At 41.8% G+C, this 19,683-nt stretch overlaps 1 protein-coding gene across 1 annotated transcript in view; it reads left to right on the top strand.

The window, feature by feature from the left end:
* Positions 1 to 19,683, top strand: part of LOC122811987 (carabin-like) — a 1,241,323-nt gene that overhangs the window by 993,873 nt on the left and 227,767 nt on the right. Inside the window, exon 8 of the mRNA XM_044084192.1 lies at positions 8,542 to 8,731. Within this exon, the coding sequence (XP_043940127.1) occupies positions 8,542 to 8,731 (190 nt within the window). The remainder of the gene's footprint in view (positions 1 to 8,541; positions 8,732 to 19,683) is intronic.

The raw sequence follows: 19,683 nt of genomic DNA, 5'->3' as shown, positions 1-19,683 counted from the left end.
AAACCCCTCCTTTTTGCCTAATGTTTGCTCTGAAACTAATCTTAACCAAATTATTGATTTGCCAGTTTTCTTCCCCAATCACTCCAACAATCTAGAATACACACTGCACAAACTTGATGTTCACAGACAGCTCAGATTTTACTTGGATAGAACAAAAGATTTTAGGAAATCGGAACAGCTTTTTGTTTTCTTTTCAGACTCCAGGAAAGGTATGCCAGTGGCCAAAACAACTCTGTCTAAATGGTTATCTGATTGTATCACCTTTGCTTATTCAGCTGCCAATATGCCCTTACAGCATAAAATTAAAGCTCATTCAACCAGAGCAGTTTCCACATCTACTTTTTCTCCCAGACTTCCTATTGATAACATTTGTGCAGCAGCCACTTGGTCAAGACCTCATACCTTTATCATTCATTGCAAAGTTGACAGGGCCTCCAAGGAGAGGGCCTCCTTTGGATCCACTGTCCTGAAAAATATTCTCCCCTGAGCCACCCGAGATAGATGGTTTTTGGGACGCTGCCCATCAGTAAGAATGAACGGCGAGATAGAACAACTTCACATAAAGAAGTTATGTACTTACCATAACGTTCCATGTGAGTTGTTCATCTCGCCTTCTTTCTTACGTCCCTCCCTCCTACCCCCTCCTGGGCTTTTAGAAGACAGAGATGTTGGATCCATCCTGGTTGCTCATCCCTTCTATACTTTCTCTTAAGGAGTAATAGAATGATATATAGTATTCTTATAAGCAGTAAACAAGATCTGAGGTAACTCTAGGTGCATCATGGGATAGGGACTTGGCCTTGAGCTATTTGGAAACCTTGCTCTTTGTAGTAGGCTGACTCAGAGCCGAGGGATTGACTCCGAACCCATTAGTAAGAATGAAGGTGAGATGAAAAACTCACATGGAATGTTATGGTAAGTACATAACTTCTTTTTTTCCTCTCTTGCATCTTTCTTTGAAAGACTGGGAATGGCTTCCTAATGATCCTTTCCACTGACACTTTGGAAATTTTTCTCCTGGCTTCCAGTGCAGTTGCTCCTATGCTCGTTCCAGGTAACACTGATCCAGTCTAGTCTCCTCTTCTCCTCTTTTTGTTAGGTCTTCAAGTTCCTTCTGAGGATCTGCGTAGGTTGTTTCACTAGAGGATTGAAGACTTGGAAAAGGGCAGGGTAGAGATATGCAGCTTGAGTCTGAGCTTCCTTTTTCTACACTTCTTGAAACTTGGGACAAAAGCAATCTTTCTTTCATCTTAGATGAATAATCGTTGTTGACAAATGTTTCGATTCTCCAGTTTAATTGGAAAATCAAGAAAAATGGAAGGGGACAACAATTTTATTGTTGTGCCCTTCTTCAATAAACTAGACAGACAATCCTCCTTTGACCTACATGTTTACAGTCTGACTATAATTGTATGTGGCTTTCTTCTTGCTCTTGTCCAAGCTGCACTAACCCTGTGTGCCTTTTTATTCTTATCTGACTTGCTGGGATTCCGATCCATTGATGAAGATAGCTTCTCATGAATTCACCACAGTCTTTTCCTTCCGTATTTTCAGGTATCTCCCTGAAACTTAAGTTTTTCTTGCTGGATTTGTCTTCTACTTAAACTAGTTTCATCACTAAGATTTTCCAGGTACCATTTAAGGTCAGCCAGAGTTTCTTTTAACTCCTCCTTCAATGCTTGAACTATAGCAATTTCATCCAAGTGCTTGGTCAAGATTTCCTCCATGTTTCCTAGTCCTTTTTTGTTTGCCGTTTTATTGCTTTTCAGAGTAATATTAATTTTGAAAATTTCAGCATACATTTTCTCTATTTTTTCTTCTACATTTGTGGGGGATTCTGTGATAGCTGCAGCCAGTGTGCCTCTGCTTTCCCACAATTTTGCCATGCTTCCTTCAGTTGTCTGCCTGAATTCTAACTTATTCTGCTGCATATTCCCTCACTGCTTTCTTCTTTCTGTTTGATCTGTGTGCAGACTTATGTTGTACTCAGCTAAGTAGCTTGATAATGTTAATTTTACCAACTGGCTTTTAATAATTTACTGTTCCCTAGCACGGGGACTCTAAAGCATCTACTTACCGCGCCACTGCCATACCAGAAGTAGGAAGGACAGTTCTTAGGTTCCCTTTTTTAAAGGTGAGAATTAAGTAAGTCACTGAACTACTAAATGCTTCCGTAGCACTTAGGCAGTAAAAGGAGCTGTTACACCTTTTAATGTTTTAAATTTAGAGCAACAAATAAAAAAGTCACTATAGGCATTATATGCATTGAATAGTTTAATTATTTGTCATTAGCCACATTAAAACCATAGCAAACAATTGTATGTGAAAACTAGATCATTCTACAGTACAGAATGCAGAAGTAATATAGTGCAACATGCATACAAATAATAATGCATATGTTTGTATGTATCTTCATGTTTCAACTAGAAATTATCTTACCTGTTTGTTACCGTTCACGTCTGCAAGAGCTTCTTCTGACATCTTTGATGATGTGTAAAGAAGACTTCAGTCTATACTGTTGTACAGGTTTCTGAAGTTAAACTTCACTAACAAGGAAAATATGCAGCAAGTCTTGGAAATGAAAATTACTCTTCAGTAAAGAGGCATGTAAAAAATAAGATGGAGTTAAATTAAAATGATTTTAAAATGCTATTTATGTCATCTGTGAAAGAACTAAATAAAAGATGAATATTCCACTATAAACAAAACCACTCTGAAACCAGACTCATTGAATATATGTATAAGTTAGAACATACTTTTGTTGCCAAATGGCAGACATCTTAATTAATGTCTGTAATTGAGTAATCTTAGAGAAACAAGTCATCACAGTGATACTGACCACCCAAAAAACAGCAAATGTATTCAGCCCGATCTCGATGAAGTATGAATGGATACATTTTACCAAAAGTGGGTAAATCCAGTTTCACCGGCTGTCATCTGCTGATAATCATTAATATGCAATGGATATTATTTAATATTAAGTTCCTTCCTTTTAAAGACAAGCATGCTGCATAATACTGCTATTTTCTGTAGCTGTTCATTTCTACTAAAATAATTCAGCTGAGGTGCATATGTCGTTAATGCAACTGTATGCACATGCAAACCTACAGACTGAGACGGTTTCCCATAGTATATTGTTGGGAGAAATGTTTTACTTAATGAAATATATCTATATATATATATATATATATATATATATATATATATATATATATATATATATATATATACACATAAATGGCATTTTGTATTCTGGAAGCAATGTTACACTTTTTTTTTTGTGCCAGAGTTTTAAATGTGCAAGATCAGTTGCTTTCCTTTGCTTGGGTAAACTCATTTTTATGAAGTGGTAAGTTCAGTTTTACCACCACTAAAAATAATTGGCAGGGGAGATTCAAAGATGAATAATGTTGTGAAAAGGACTACTTATTGTGATTTTTTTTAGCTTTCCTACCTTCACAGATTGTGGCTAGATATGCCTCTAAATTACATCTTCAACTTAAACATTAAGTTTAGATGCATATCTAATGACCTTCTATGAAACTGGAAAATTTAAAAATAAAAATCCAGTTGCAATAAAGAGTGGTTTACACAGCAGTATTCATCTTTGAATACCACCCCTCAATTTAACTAGTCCAAGTGGGTGAGTTGTTGTACTAGTTTGACAATGCAGATTAACAGACAATCCCATGTTACCCACTTTCATACTCCATCTCTAAGTTTATATACATTAGTATTTTGGATCTCTGACAACATTTAACTCTTGATACTTTTCTGTTCCTGTACTCCTGTTCCTATTCTTCTACATCTGGCAGTATTTTGGATCTCTGCCAACATTTAACTCTTGATACTTTTCTGTTCCTGTACTCCTGTTCCTACTCTTCTACATCTGGTTTACCATAGCTACTTCTTTCAGCACTGCATCACCTTTTGTTTTGACTCACAGGTCCATAGGTTCATAAATTAGTACTAGGCTGACCCATGTGGGTAATTTTAAACCTAGCCATTTACCCCATGTGAGAATCAAATCCTGCACCTTATGTCTGTAAGGTAAACACCTTAGCGATTATGCCAACCTCCCAACCCTTCTTTGACGACTGATACTTGTCAAACACATCTGTACACATAATCTGTGTAGAATCTGTCACCCCTATACTTCAAGTGTTGTTTGTACTCACAAAGTGTCTTGCCTACTCCCTTTTAAGTTTTTCTCCCACTAGATATGTTTTTGGAGCTTTTCTCCCCATGCCTCCTAAAAGGGGTCTTGTATGACCCAGTCACGCCTTTCCAATAACAGTATACATATATATATATATATATTTTTAGAAATGCCATGTTATGTTCAGCAGCATTCCACTTCAGCTAATTTTGATATGAAGAACTATTGGTATCACCCATTAATTTTCCACTGACAAGCTGTTGCAGCCTGAGGAAGGCTTTGCAAGATTTGCAGCTATACTTGTCTGGAAAGCAAATTTGAGAATCTTGGATATGGCACATAAAGACAGATGTGCACATAATATAAACAACATGAACACAGCAATCTGTGCTAGACTTCAGCAGTACATAATGAAAGATCCAGTGCTGCTTCTTTCTATTCCTTAATGGATGAGTTATGGGATCCATCTAGGATCTGACTTCAGCCACTTTCAGACTTTGTATCCAAGTCTGAGGTTCCTCCACTTACCCATTTTGTTGTTGTGTCTTTCGGCTTTTCCCGGTTAGGGGTCGCCACAGCGGAACTCCGGTCCGCTAATGATTGGAAGTAGATTTTTACGTGCTGAGTTGCCAGCCCTGATGCACAACCTTCAACGAAGGTACGCCCATTCACGCATGTCTCCAGACAGAAGACGCTCTAGCACTTACCCTTAATCCTCTGAAATGAGTAAGTTGCTCCAGACTTCATTTGCCACACATTGGCATCAGATGCAGTAGCTTGTTCTCAGGCTTTGCATGAGGGCTGTCTTTCTTTAGACTAAAACTTGTATCTTATTGTCTAGTTATCTTTCCTCCCTTTCTTTATAGTCTGAAATGTATGTGTATGTCTTTCTCTCTCTCTCTACACACACACACACACACACACACACACACATATATATATATATATATATATATATATATATATATATATATATATATATATATATATATATATATACATACATATATATATAAAAGAGAACGAGACAAACCTCTATTTTGCTTCACTATTATTGGCATCTGTTTCTCTATTCCCTTAGGACCTTTAGGGACTTCTTTGTCAGGTTGCTGTAACAATTTACATTTCATATGTGTGATTATGATCTATTATAGTGAGGTTTGGTGTTTTTGGCATAGTTAAAATAGTTGGGTTGTTTTTTAGGTATTAATTGCTGTGTGTTGTGCCTTGTGGTGTTTTTTATGGTATCATGGCAGAAAAGCTCTCTGGCTTTAAGAAATGTGTGGCATGTGGCCACAAATTCCCCAAATTCGATGTGCATGCCAAGTGCATTTATTGCTTGGGGGCTGCCTGTTTGGATGAGCAGTGCTCCATTTGTACTTCCTTCAGCTATTGGGCTTTAGTGGAGAGACTAGTGCTTAAGGGACTTCTCCCTGCCTCAGTGGGAAAAGTTTCCCTTCCACATTCTGCTTCTCCTTCACCTTCTGGAAAGAAGCCTATTGATAAACCTAAGATTGAGAAGAGTACAGATAAGCCCAGGGACAAGGATAAAGAAAAAGTTAAGGGTCATAAGAAATAGTTGCTGGACTGCTCAAGTTCCTCAAGTCCAGCACCAAAGATTCCAAGAACTTCAGATCCTATTCCTCTTCCTGTGTCAGCCTATCTTTCTCAGATCCAACATTTTTCCTTTACCAGAACCATGCTTCTCTCTCTGGAATGGTCTGTCCAAGGCTCTGATCACCTTTGCTCCTGGGCAGACCTTTTCACACGACATCCAGACCACCTTCCACTGCTTCATCCCTTCAGGAGCCTTTCCAAAGCAGATGTGGATAGAATGATGAGGATATTCCTCAGGACCCCAGCTCTCACTCTTGTCGGAGTCGTAGGCCTTGAACTATCCCCACATCATAACATTGTTACTTCCCCAGTCTAACCATCAGTCTTAGGGCTCTACTATCCAGGTGCTTCCTGTGTTTCTACTGTGTTGGATCAAAAAACTCAGTCTTCTTTGACTCTGATTGTTAATCTAATCCGATCAGCTCGGAGTGGCTTGGAACCTGATGGATCTTGGAGCCAGTGTGTTGGCATTGACTCTGAGGCTGTTGGAGCTGTCCCTCCCCCTCAAAGCTTCAGCACTAGACAGCTCTGCACCATTAATAAGAGCAGAAATACGAGTACAGAGTGCAGTTGGGTGAATTTTCCAGTGTCCCTCATGAAAATTTGCAATAATCATATTGATAAGTGGCTAGAATCTCCAGTTTTATTGAAGGTTGACTATTTGTTCTTCCCTCTCCCCAAGCTATGGTGTCAACAGATGCTTCTCAACTGGGGGGCAGTTTTGAGGAAGATTGTCCAAGGCACATGGTACCCTTCAGAAGCTAGTCTTCACATCAACATCCTGGGGATGAGGGCAGTTTTCTAGCATTGCAGGAGTCCCTTACTAGTGATATGATCTCCATCTATACAGACAATATGTCAGTAGTCTGTTACATCAACAAGCAAGGGGGAACATATTTTTACTCTATATGTTGAGAGGCCATGAGGGTTTGGTAGTAGGTGATGTCTTGTTACCATTTTCTTATGAAAATGACATACTGGGGAAGTCCAGTGTTCTAGTGGACAGATTAAGCAGGTCTATTCTCTTTCATCAGATGTGGTCACTCAATCCGACAGTGGTGGATGAGATTTACAAACACTGAAGCCAACTATGCTGCTGCCTCTGTGCATCCCCCTCCAACTCCAAATGCAGCAGGTACTTTGCCCTAATCCCCCAAGATGAAGAGTACCCAAGGGATGCTCTGATCCACACTTGGCCTCTCAGTCTCCTTTATGCCTATCCTTCTATTCCAGTCATCCCAAAGTTTCTGCAGAAATCAGTGTGGAGTGAGGCTACAGTGATCCTCTTTGCTCCCTTCTGGCCTTGGCAGACATGGTTTCCCTTCCTCTGGTGTATTTGATTCACCTTCTCTGTGTGCTGGACACTGCTGCAGATCTTCTCTCTCACCTCTCTGGGAAGCCTTACCCAGACATAGAAGCACTTAAGTTTACTGCACAGTTTCTCCAGTTCCAATGATGGTTTAACAGTTCAGGCTTTCATCCCAAGTCATATACATTTTGACTCCCACACAGAATGGAAAATATTTTTCACCTGGCTTCCAGTAGGAATTTGGATTCCTTTTCAGACCCTCTGCCATCTAATTTAAACTTCCTAGCTTCTCTTTTTCATGGTGGCTGTTTCTACTCTATTATTAAGGCCCACCTGGCTGCTATTTCTGCAGCTACTTGGTCCAATAGCCATACTTTCCTGTTTCACTGCAAGTTGGATTCACAATCCAGGTCTAGAGCTTTTTTTGGTACAGCTTTCTTCTGGAATATCCATCCATGAGACCTCCCACGTTTTATGATAGCTGGGGACCCTGTCCCATCCAATGAGGAATGAATGGAAGAAATGATATCCGATACAAAATGTATATACTTGTCATAATGATAGATCCTTGTTGCCTGCTTCTGTCTTTCCTTAAATTCCCCCCCACCTTCCTCCTTCCAGTTATCATTTTCCATTTTTTCCGGAGTGATCATAATGATGGTTCATATAGCTTAGTCATATACTCTTCAAGCTCTGGGTCAGGGCTTGTTGCCATTTCTATGATATTTTTCTTATAATGAAATCGTATGAGATTTATTGTAGCATATGGGCAAACTCGATCTTTGGTAACTGATACTACAGGGAGTATATGTAAGGGGACGAGTTTAAGCCTTGGATCCAATGTCTAATATTGTTTGAATATGGATCCCAAATGGATCTAATAACTCATCCATTGAGGAAGATCAGAAGCAGACAACACAGGTCAATCGTTATAAGTACGTAACTTTCATTTATGGGGATGACAATGATAGGAATCATTTATACAGTATCTGGTATTCTCTTATATTGCTTATTAATACTTAGATATTTTGTCGGCATGTTGCAGTGTGTGTTACTACAATACAATGTACATGTTTCATTAAATTCTACTATACCTCTCAACCTCTTTGCACAAGAATCAGGGATTAAGCCAAAACTAGTGGGAGGACAAAGGTAAAAAATCTGGGGCATATTTTATATATTGCGCTTATAAACTTAGAAAGTCACTAGAATAACAGGTTTTCCATTGTTTTGCATTTTTTGAAGGATGTGTAGTCCAAAACTGAAATGTCTTTCATTATTTATTGACTGCAGTCCTCAAAGATTTGGCAGAAAATCACAACTTTTACTAATTACAGACCAAAAATATGATGCAAAAAATTCAGACTTGCTGCAAATCTGGACTGTTGAGGGGTTTAATGTCTATATAATACTATTGTATGCAGATAATATTCTACAAATGTTTTTTTTTTTTTAGGAAGGAGTTCAGCTGGATGGTCAAGTCTTTGTGGCATTGTTAAAGAAAACATGTCCAGTAGCATACAGGCACCTGAAGAAGCAGAATGTAGATCCAATGCTGTACCTCACAGAATGGTTTCTGTGCATATACTCCAGAACACTGCCCTTTCCTACACTCCTCCGCATATGGGATATTTTCTTTAGTGAAGGTGAGTTTCAGCATGTTACATGGTATTTGATGACACTTGTTTAAATAAGATAGATACTCATACTATTCATCTTCTGTACTTCATTTTGTAGTGGCAGTGTTTGGTGAACTGATGTTGCCTTTTCTGTCCATTCCTCAACAGATGGATCTTAGATTTGATCTTGCATCCCTCTTCAGCCACTTCAAAGCTTTGGATCCAGTCATCAGGCTCCTCCCCCTACCCATAATCCCCATGCACAAAATGAGATACCTGAGATCTCATTTGCCACTTTTCAATGCAGGACGAATCTTTGGTGCTGGGGTGTAAGTTTTAGAAAAAATATTGTTGAAGTCTTGAGATAAAGATTTACTTTAGTCAAACATTTCATGTAAGTGCCTTCTTCATCACCTCCCCTTCAGCATCATCCTTTAGGTTACCTAGATCTTCTCAGCCAAACTGAAGCAGACTTGGACAGAATGATGAGGTGTTTTTTTCAGACCCAGATTCAGTTTGGAGTACTCACATCTCTGACCAGTGTCGGATCCGGTAGAATTTTTACTCCCCGTCACTCCATGATGGTGCCTTGTCTGATCCAACCTCTCAGACTGGAGCCTTTGGATCTGACTCTTGCCCATAATGGATCTCTATTGAAGTCAAGACTGCATATTTCTTCGACACCAGAGAGTTCTCTGACTAAGTCGGCCTGACCCTTTCTGAGCCATCAGAGTCATAGAGCCATAATGTTGACTCCTACTCTGACAGGTTAGGATCAGATCCAAGATCTTAGGATCCTTTCCTTCCATTAGGAGCTTCAGCATTAGGTAGTTCAACTCCAGCAACAGCCTCGGACCCTGTTTGAACAGCTTCCAGGGTTGAGCTGCCTCTGAGAGTGACTTATCCAAAGGCAATACTGCTCAGATCCATTTTGCACTCCATGTTCGAGGCTTTTAAGAGAGTACTCTCCCAGCCTTAGAGTAAGGTCTTCCCTCTTGGAACTCCATCTAACCTGCTCCCATGGGATCTTCCATGGTCCACAGCCTGCTATCCTAGTCCTGTTGTTAAAGTCAGTTCTTGAGAGCCTTGAACTTACTTTCCCTAGAGAGACTTTGTTTGTTTCTGAATCCTCTCCTGAGCAAACTGCAGAGGAGTTTCATAGAAAACATAAGTCTAACAGGAGAAACTTGGGTTCTCCAGAGGAATCCTCAACCACTGGCACTGATTTTGATGATGGAGAAGGTTCCTTCAGACCCCCCCTTGAGGATGTCTCATTTGGAGAGATTCTCAAACTTCTTAGACAGCAAAGTGTGGTTGGTCTTCCCAAACTCCTTCTGAGGAATTAGTCTTTCTCAAGAGACTTGGCTCTGGCCCATCTACTTATTGCCCCCCCCCCCCCACCACCACCACTGATGACATTATTGATCTGGGCTTGGAAGGAACTTGACACAGTTGAACCTATTCCCAAAAAATATTATAAATTCCTAGTTCCTCCAAAGGAATGATCAGACTAGAGCAAGGGCCCAGCAGCAGATTCCATGATTGTGTTGGCAGCCACCAAAAAGGAGCTCTCTGAAGAAAGTTCCTCTGTCCATCTACCAAACAGAGAGTCAACATGCTTTGGACAGATTTGGGAAGTGGGATCTATGCTTCATCTACTTTCTCAGTAAGAACACTTAATTACCTGGCACAGTTTGCTTGCTTTCAGAGAGATTTTGTAAAAGAGATATCTAGTTCTCTTCCAGAGACTTTCACTGCAGATCAGAAAAAGACTACTGATTCTCAGCCGGCTGCCCTACAATCTTAATGCAGTGCCTCTATGTGCCTCATCTCTAATGCTACAGAGGGTGAATCTACAGCAGCCAGCACAGACACTGCCATCAGACGACTCATCTGGATACAGTTTTGCGACTTTAGAGAGCACTTTAAGACATCCTTTTTCAATGCCAGATCAACTTTATTTGGTCCGGAAATTAAGGAAACTATTTCCAGGAGTGAAAAGGATGGTAAATCCCTATCTGCCATAGGGATCAAATTCTTAGTCCCTCAAAGGACCTTATCCAGAAACCAGAAGGCAGGGAAGAGAATTTGGTTTTGCAAGTGTCGGGGATTTTCACATGACTCTTCTGGAGAACAAGCATTCCATGACAGAGGAGGGAACTCACATGATGGACCTCACCCAAGAGGCAGAGTGGTTCCATAAAATCAAGGCTTCAGAGGTTCATTCTCTGAAGCCTTTTCAGTGCTCCTGAATGGTTGTCTGACTGTCACTGTCTGGAGGCAGTGGGGGAGAGAAGATGGGCAATTGTCTCTACATCCATTGACCTGGACATCCATCACTCAAGACAAGTGGGTATTGAGAATTATTTCCAGAGGCTAGATTATTCCCTTCCCTTTCATTCCCCTCCAGTATATCCAGGAAAAATTCCAGATGTTTCCCCCTCACAAAGAAAAGAAGCCATTTCAGAGATAATAAAGCTTCTAAACAATCACGTCATCCAAAAGGTCCTACCAGACTAGAAAGGATCTGGAGTTTACTCAAGATTCTTTTTAGTGCTAAAGAAAAATGGAGACGTTCCACAAATTCTGGACCTAAGCCACTTAAACAAGTCTGTGAAACAAATAAAATTCTGGATGTTCATGTTTCAGTTGGTTCTTCCATTGTTGAGGGGAAATGAATGGATGTGCTTGATTGATCTCTAGGATACGTACTATTACCAAAGATGGACAGGCACTCCAGGAAGCATCTCCTGTTCTGTCTGTGAGCCAGTCACTTCTAATTCACAGCTCTGCCCTTTTTTACTCACAGCAGTCCCCCAGGTGTTTAACAAATATATGGCAGTAGTGGCAGCTTGACTCAACTGCAGGGGTTCCAAGTGTTCCACTGTTTGGATGACTGGATTATCACTGCACCTTCCAGGGATCTCCTCATGCACGCCAGGGACTCCTTGTTCTGCCTGTGCAATGACTTGGGAAAAACAGTTAACTTACAAAAATCCAAACTACAAGCAGCTCAAGCTCTTAAATTCATTGGGGCACAATTGAACACAAGGTCTCCAATAGTAAAACTCTCTCAAATCCCTCTACCAACAAAGTCAACATGTCTCATCCTACCAGAAGCTGCTTGCCAGGATAATTATTTGCCTTTTAGGATCCATGTCTGCCTCCATTACCTTGGTACCGTTAGGCAGGTTCTACATGGAAAACCTTCAGTGAACCCTGGTGGTTTAGTGGTCCATCAAGAAGTAACTGATGCCCTAGCTAGGCATTCTCACAAACATTTGCAGAGATCACATACAGTGGTGGATCTCATCTTCAGTAGGGATACCCTTTCATTCTCCCCCTTCCAACAGGTCACAGTGATCTTAGCTGCCTCCCAGTTGGGCTGTGGGGGGCATTATCTTGGAAGAACAGTGCAGAGCACATGGTCTCAAATAGAGACCGGTCTTCACATCAGTATTTTGTAGATGAGAGCAGCCCTTCTGCAGTTGCAGGCCTTTCAGGACTCTTTTCCCTTGGGTGTGATCTCTGTCCAAACGGACAACATGGATGTGGTTTCATACATCAACAAACAGGGAAGAACCAAGTCTTATCCCTTGTGTCGAGAGACCATGAGATTGTGGCAGTGGGTGATATCTTCCCACCACTTTCTTACAGCAGTGTATATTCCTGGAAAGTTCAACCCCCCTGCACCCCCACACCCCCCCTACTTATATATACTAACTCCGAGGTTGCACAACACTCCAAAACACACACAACCCAGCATCATACATTCCACAGCCCCCCGCACAAACACTTATCACATACACACAAACACCAGCACTCCCAACACTAACAAATTATCACTGCACAACACCTACCCTAACCCACACCACAAACATCCCAACACACTCAAACACACAGAAACCCTCCCCAAAACCCCAAAAACAGTACATTTACCTAATGAGCTATCCATACCACGGGTTTAACATTATCCATTCAACACTTCCGGGTTTGTGGTTTCCATCCGTTCGACTTTACAGGCTTGGAATTCTAAAATTCAATATTTTAGCATTTCGAGCATGTAAAGTGAATCCGATAAAACTGATTAAAGTTTCAACAACATGAAACAACCTACACAAAAAAGAAGAAACAACAACAAAAATACAGTGGCCTAGCCCCAACCCCCTTTCTTAATATGTACTAACTCAATGAGCACATAACTTTGAAGAAAAAGGAAAAGCCCAAAACCTGAAATCACTGCTGGAGCTAAAATAGAAACTGTCAGTGAATTCCTATTAGGAAAAGCAACCAGGGAGTTACATATTGGGAGATATAAAGTGATGAGTTTGAACTTACCTGCTTTACATTCTTCATCCAAGGTTAGGAAAACGTGATTGCCAGCAGTAGCAGGTTAAGTCATTCTTGGACAGCAGTAAGGAGATGGAAGCATCTACACATAGTAGTACATGGATGCAGAAATGATTTGATATGTGGGCCCATCAAGGAAGGAACGAATAATACCAGTGAGAAGACCCTCTTGTGTGGGATCTTAGTAGATAGTAGCCTTTGTAAAAGTACTACCAGTGCAAAAAAAAAAAAAACACTGTCAGGGAGCATAAGATAATGCAGTGTAACTGTTATCTCATAAAGTATGGGAAGAAGGAGGGGATCTAGTGCTTGGACATTGTCGGAAGTGTGAGGATGAGGCTTGTTCGGCAGAAGTAGACTCTATCACATCCACCAGGAGACTGCAGTATTTAAAGAGGGGCCAGAAAGATATATCATGATCCCTTTAAAGTGAGATTAAAGAGGAGGACTAAAGCAAGTACAAAGGTAGTAGCAAGAGGTAGGGAGAGAAGAAATGTACAAAGACAGCAAACAACCAGCAATGAAAGTAATAATCAAAAAATGAGTGGGATGGAAGGTCTTAATGAATAATGGTAAGATTATGTGTAAAATGTGAGTTGTAGTCACGTGGCAGAAGTAAATGTAGGCATGCTGGGCACAACAGTAACCTGAAAAGGCACTAGTGAAAATTGTGAAATGGTAGCCCCCATATCTGAGTATTTCAAAAGGACAGAAGAAAACCGATGAGTACCAATATATGGGAAGCAGGGAATAAAAAGTGATTTGTGGAAGACAAAGGAGACTGGAGTGGGTTTGCTGGGGAAAAGAAAGGGTGAAGAAGAAGTCATTTCCTACCAGTCAGAGTAGAAGAGCAAAGAAGGGATAGCTGATGGACGGAAAATATCTTTAGCATATCAAATACTATTAATGGGCAGAATTTGATTAAAGAAGAGGTATGCAGCTAGAGAGGCAGAGAAGGTAGTCATCATGTGAAACTAATTAGACCAGAGGTGCTTTCCATTGTCAGATTTCATGTGTGGTGAAGGAAACAAATGAGAGACAATTAACGAGACTTCACCCAAGAAGGGAAGGAACATAGACACTGTATTAAATAAACAATAAGAAACTGAAAAAGGTAAGAGCACCACAATCAAATAGTGGCTGTGTAACTGACACTATTAACTCAGTGGTAGGGTATCTGAAATTAAGACAAACGTTAGAAACTAGAGGGGTGTAAGTTATGGGAGAAGCTCAAATATCATGACAACTGGTCAGGAAGGATGAACTTAGGGAAGCTGACATGCAATAGGAGACAGAGGGAGGTTATATGAGAAGGAATAGAAAAAAGATTGCAATAGATGTGGAAGCAAACATGAGGAAGATAAAGCCAGTGTGTCTGAAATGAAATATGAAAACTGCAGTAAGGGCAGAGACAGGACTTATTAGTCAGTAATGAAAAAATTGGGGACACACTAATGGAAAACTGTGAAAAAAGTATAGACAACATCAGCCAGGAAGGTGTGGATAATTAAGACTTGAATGGAAACTTGCAAAAAGAAGAGAGAACATTATTTATAGATGTAAAGAAAGCAGGAAGGCAGAAAAGGAAAACAGCAAACTGAAGTAGGAGGGTATCAGCTACAGGGAGTAGCTGTGCAGGAAGTAATTCTGAATTAGTTTTTTGCACTAGTGGTCAATAAGAAAAGGAAAAGTAATGTGGGAATGAGGACTGGAACATTGGAGACTTAGACAGCATACAATGGAGAAGGAGTGCTAGAAGTGAGGCAAGCTAAGTTACAGACACTTGACAGGCTACCTTCCCAAAGAATACCCAGGGGTCTAGGAGGGGTGCAAGTGAAATCCTTCACAAGCCTAAACAAGAAACTTTGTAATGCAGGGGTAATTCTAATGGACTATAGATGTACTGCAGTGGTTCTGTTCACAAAAGTGAATCTGAGAGCCTTTTAGGTAAATGGGAAAAGAGTTGTGGATGGATGGATGGATGGATGGATGGATGGATGGATGGATGGATGGATGGATGAATGGATGGATGGATGGATAGCTTAGTCAGCCTAACATCAGTGGCGAGAAAAGTCATGGATTCAATTTTGAGAGGAAGGCTGACAAAGCTGTTTGGAGAACAGTAACCTACAATGTGGTAGCTAGTGTGGGTTTACAGCCAAATGATCCTAACCAGTTTGGTTTAACTCTGTGACTGAGTTATGTGGGTGATAAATGGGAGTAAGATGGTTGATGTTGTCTTCCTGTACTTTATCAAAGCCTTCCACGCCGTCTCCTGTAAGAGGCTATTTATTGAATTAATGTGGCTTAGGGGACTGGAGGACTAAAGATAAACAATTTTGTACAAAACTTTTTGAAAGATAGAATGTATCAAATTGCAGTGAAGGGATACACATGAGAAGAGAGAGGATGATCAGTGGTATGCCACAATAGTCACCCATCCATGGGCATTGCAGTATTTCCTGTCTACTTTTCAGAAATAAAGGTAAGAATTGAGAACAGGACAATGTCTTCTGCAGATATCACCAATGCTGTGGGTAGGGGATGATAGGGTGTGTGTGTTTAAAAGAGAGACTGGGTAGGCTGATAGCAACATCAGAGAGAAGACACCTAAAATTTGCGCTTAAGGACAGAGTACAAGCTGAAATGGGAGTTACACTTTTGTTAGTAGCTATGATTACAGTAAACTACCGGGAATAATTCAAACAGGCAACAGTAAAGGCCAACAAGATGTTAAGGTACATTGTTCAAAGAGTACTCAAGAGACAAAAGTTTGATCCTCTCTTTTCCAAAGAATTAATGAGACCACAGCAAAAGTGTTCTGGTCATTTCTATAGATCCTCCATAAAGGATAAAAAGCTAAGTGATAGAATACAGACAAAGGCCTTCAGGATATTTAAAGGCTAGATAATGTGATATGAGGTGAAATCCAGTGCCTTAGATACATACCATAGAAACAAGGAAGGGAAAGTCCTGCATGATATGATGATGCATCACTGATGCATGAGGTAGTCAAAGGGAAATTTGAGGATGGAAACAGGGCAGAGATGAGGTGTGATTACCAAATAAAGGTTCTTAATTTTGTTGTGATATGAATAAATACTTTTTCAGGCACTGTGTAGGTGGAATGAACTTCAGGAGTGGTTATACAGGCTAAAACAGTGGAAATATTCATGAAGTCTTGGGGCAGTGGGACTTTGGTATGGCAACAATCTAGTCTGTTGCCATTTTTTGTTTTCTGAGAAGAGCAGCCAAATAATATAAAAATTGATAGAAATATTTATAGCTTGCAAGAGCTGATCTACGAGTCCTACTAAGGGGTTCAGGCACCTAGGCAGTGCGACACCCCCCTGTGAGACAGCTAGATGTGGACACATGGCAGTTTGACAGTTTAGCTGCAGTGACAAATGCCTGCAGACAATTCCCTGTGGGAATAGAGGAACCCCCTGCACCCTAACCACAGGTGGGAGACACAAACCCCATTAGTGATACACTCCACCCCCCTAGAAACCACCATGTGCAACTGTCAGTGGAACATGTGCCTGGCATAGGATGCCAAGTGGACATGAAAGTGGTAGTGTGAAACCTGTGTGCTGTGGGCAAAGCCTTTATTAACACAATATGTAAAGTGATGTGTGCAGTGCTTGGTGCATACTAAACCCATATATAATCACAACTTATAGAAATGTGCCACAGCACAGAGAAAATTCTGCACATCACTGTAGTCACACTTATGTTGCAAGATGTGCTTTAGATGACACTCCCTTAAAACAATAGCCTTCCTACGTGCTGTCACAGGCATCCCCCTCAAAAGAGACTCTCGTCGGGTATCTGTCAGGTTCTGTTACTGTTGCAGAACAAACAGAAGGTCGGATAGCTGCACAGTAGGGTGTCTCAGTAACACCTTCAGCCGAAGATGCCATGCCTCTACCTGGTTATTAGTCCACAGAAAGTCCATGTCAGAGACATTACACACATTCCAAAACTTCAAAGGGTAGACGATGGCAGTCGTTGCTGTGCAGAGCAGCGGGATGCATACGTGTGTGGTCAGCCTCGCACATAATGAGGATCCAGAAATAAGCGAATAGGCTGTGCACAGTCTGGTAAAGTAGCCACGATGTCCAGAAATACAGGGACAACATCTTCCACTGATAAAAATGCCAACGCAATTAGCTTGCGGATGGCAATTGAGAAAGCAATGTCCGTACCATAGAGGGCCTTAAGGTGGTGATGCTGGATCTGTCGCCAAATGATCTGTGCGAAATGGAAATGGCACCCCTTCAGAATACTCTAGGGGAATGCCTTACGGCTGGCATGGATCGCTGCCTTCTCAAAACCATGTCATAATATACTGTGGAGCCAAGGTGCATCCCTGTTCTGCGGCCATACCCTTCAGTATCTCCCACATACTGTTGTATGCAGACTCTGACTTCCTTGTCATGAGACAGTACACCGGGGGACACTCCTTGTTGAGGTGGGGGTGCCAATACATCCATGTAATGTATACAGCTGGTGACATATATCAGCCCGTGTAGGGAAGGTGCCATCCCCAAGAATAATGTCAGATCTGCACAGATCAGTCAGATTCTGTGACATTGTAAGTAGAACCAAGGAATCAGTCCCATCCTTATCAGACCTTCTACGGAGGATAAAGCTGCCACTACGGGGTGGATACTGGCTGGCATCAATATCCGCGAGTGTTACTGGAGGAGTGGTCATGGATGCCCGTGCCCTCTGCTGTACCCTGGTTATGCTACGATGGAGGGTGGCACGGCAAGGCATCTCTTGTAGTACATTGTCATCCGCTGTGCCTTGGACACTCTGCATTACCAGGCTTGGCAAGTCATTGCCGGTTACTGCCCTCTGCTGCAGTTCTGCTTGCAGTGTAGTCACTTGGGCTATTGTTGCATCTGGGCCATGCTGGTGTGGCAGTGATTTAAGCAGTTCTTCCCCCTCATCCTGATGAACAGTGATGGCACAACCTCTGCAGGCCTGTACTCTCTGCTCAGTACATGCCCAGTACCGTTTAGGTGGTGCTTTATGCTCCAAATGGCAGAGGTATCCCTCCACTACCAGCAATGGTTTGCCCTGTTGGCTTGGCACTATGCTGTATCTGTTGCCAAGCTGACCAGGGCTATACAGGTACATAGATTCCATCATGATAACGCCACTTGTTGATGACCTCTCAGTATCCATCACGGCCAGTGTAGCTGTGAACAGGATGTAGACACGTCACTGGTACAAGTCACTATCGGATGTTAGAATAGTTGCTGTACACCGCCTTGTGCTGTACCCTGTGAAGTAGCGCTGCCTGCCACAGTTCCCTGTGCAGCTGTCTGTACTCCACCTTGCTCTGACTACCCGTTCTGCTACGGTTTCACTATGTGCAGTTCACACAGCCATGGGGCTGACAAGTGCTTGTAGTCTGGTAGGTGTCTATACGGCTTGCTTGCAACACAATTTCTATGTGTACTGAACAGGTCCCCTTAAACTCCCAGCTGTTGCTGCTGGCCAATCAGGGTGTGGGGCCTAGACTCAGTTTCAGTGACAGAGGTTACATAGGGAGGTTACTCTGTGTTGCACCCTTGTCTGCCTACGTGGGCCTGCATACTTGTGTACCCCAGCTCCAGCAAACAATGGATGGGTTTGGCAGCCCCTGCAATACACACATGCTGCTGTGGACTAGGTGGAGGGTTGCTACCCCTGCGTGACAGTGTTCCCCTACTAGAATGTTTATTCCCTGCTGTTGGCTTGGTAGTCTGTGCTTGCCTGAGTTGCCATGTTCCCACCTGCCATTGCACTAGGGGGGGCTCTGGCAGGACAGTTGCTGTCTGTTGCAGGCATGCCTCTCCATCACTATGGGTTGAGCATGAGATGGAACCATTCACAACAGTGGTACCCACAGAGATAATGTGTCTATCATGCTTTGACATGCATGGTTGGTGTTACACCAACAGGTCTTGCAGTAGCATGTACTTTCTGAGGGGTATGCAGTCTGAAACTCATCTGTCTGTTCCACTACACTGCTGGATGTCCACATATGTGTGTTATTTAGGCTACACATATTCTGCACAGCTCAAGGCTGTCTGTGCTGTTATATAATGGTAGACTGTATTGGCAGGGACTTGCTGTCTGGAAGATGCGCATGTACATACGCTCTGCTGCAGCTACTATGGATTGTTCTACTTGCTTCACGGGAATGTTTAGTGTGCGGGTTTCTGGGGAGTTGTGGAGATCTACAGGTATGTTGCTTTTCTTTTTGTGTTGACTGTATTTTTGTGCTTTGTGTGGACATTTGGAGCGGTTGGGTATGATACTTTTATTTGCGATCATTTGGCTTTACTTGTTGTTGGCTTTGTGCGACTGTTTACACTGTCAGTTTGCAGCCAGCGTAGCTGCTTTAGGGGTTGTCTCCGTTTATTTGTTTTCCCACCGATGTGGGTTCCAACGGCGTATCTCCCTTTCGGACGCACATCTCTATGGTCTAGTGGTGCTACGGCCTTCTAGTTTTGGCATTGTAGCTCACGGGCATTCGTCTTGCAATCTACACGCCGGAATCCCCTACTAAGAGACCAAGGAAACAAAACAGCTTCCATGAAGAAAATGTATAAAAAAGAGAACTTAAGAAG

Source organism: Protopterus annectens, chromosome 9.part0 (genome assembly GCF_019279795.1).
Source record: "Protopterus annectens isolate FY-2018-M chromosome 9.part0, PAN1.0, whole genome shotgun sequence".
Lineage (NCBI taxonomy): Eukaryota > Metazoa > Chordata > Ceratodontiformes > Protopteridae > Protopterus > Protopterus annectens.
Note: the sequence above shows the minus strand (reverse complement) of the source record. Positions and strands in the feature narration are given on the sequence as shown.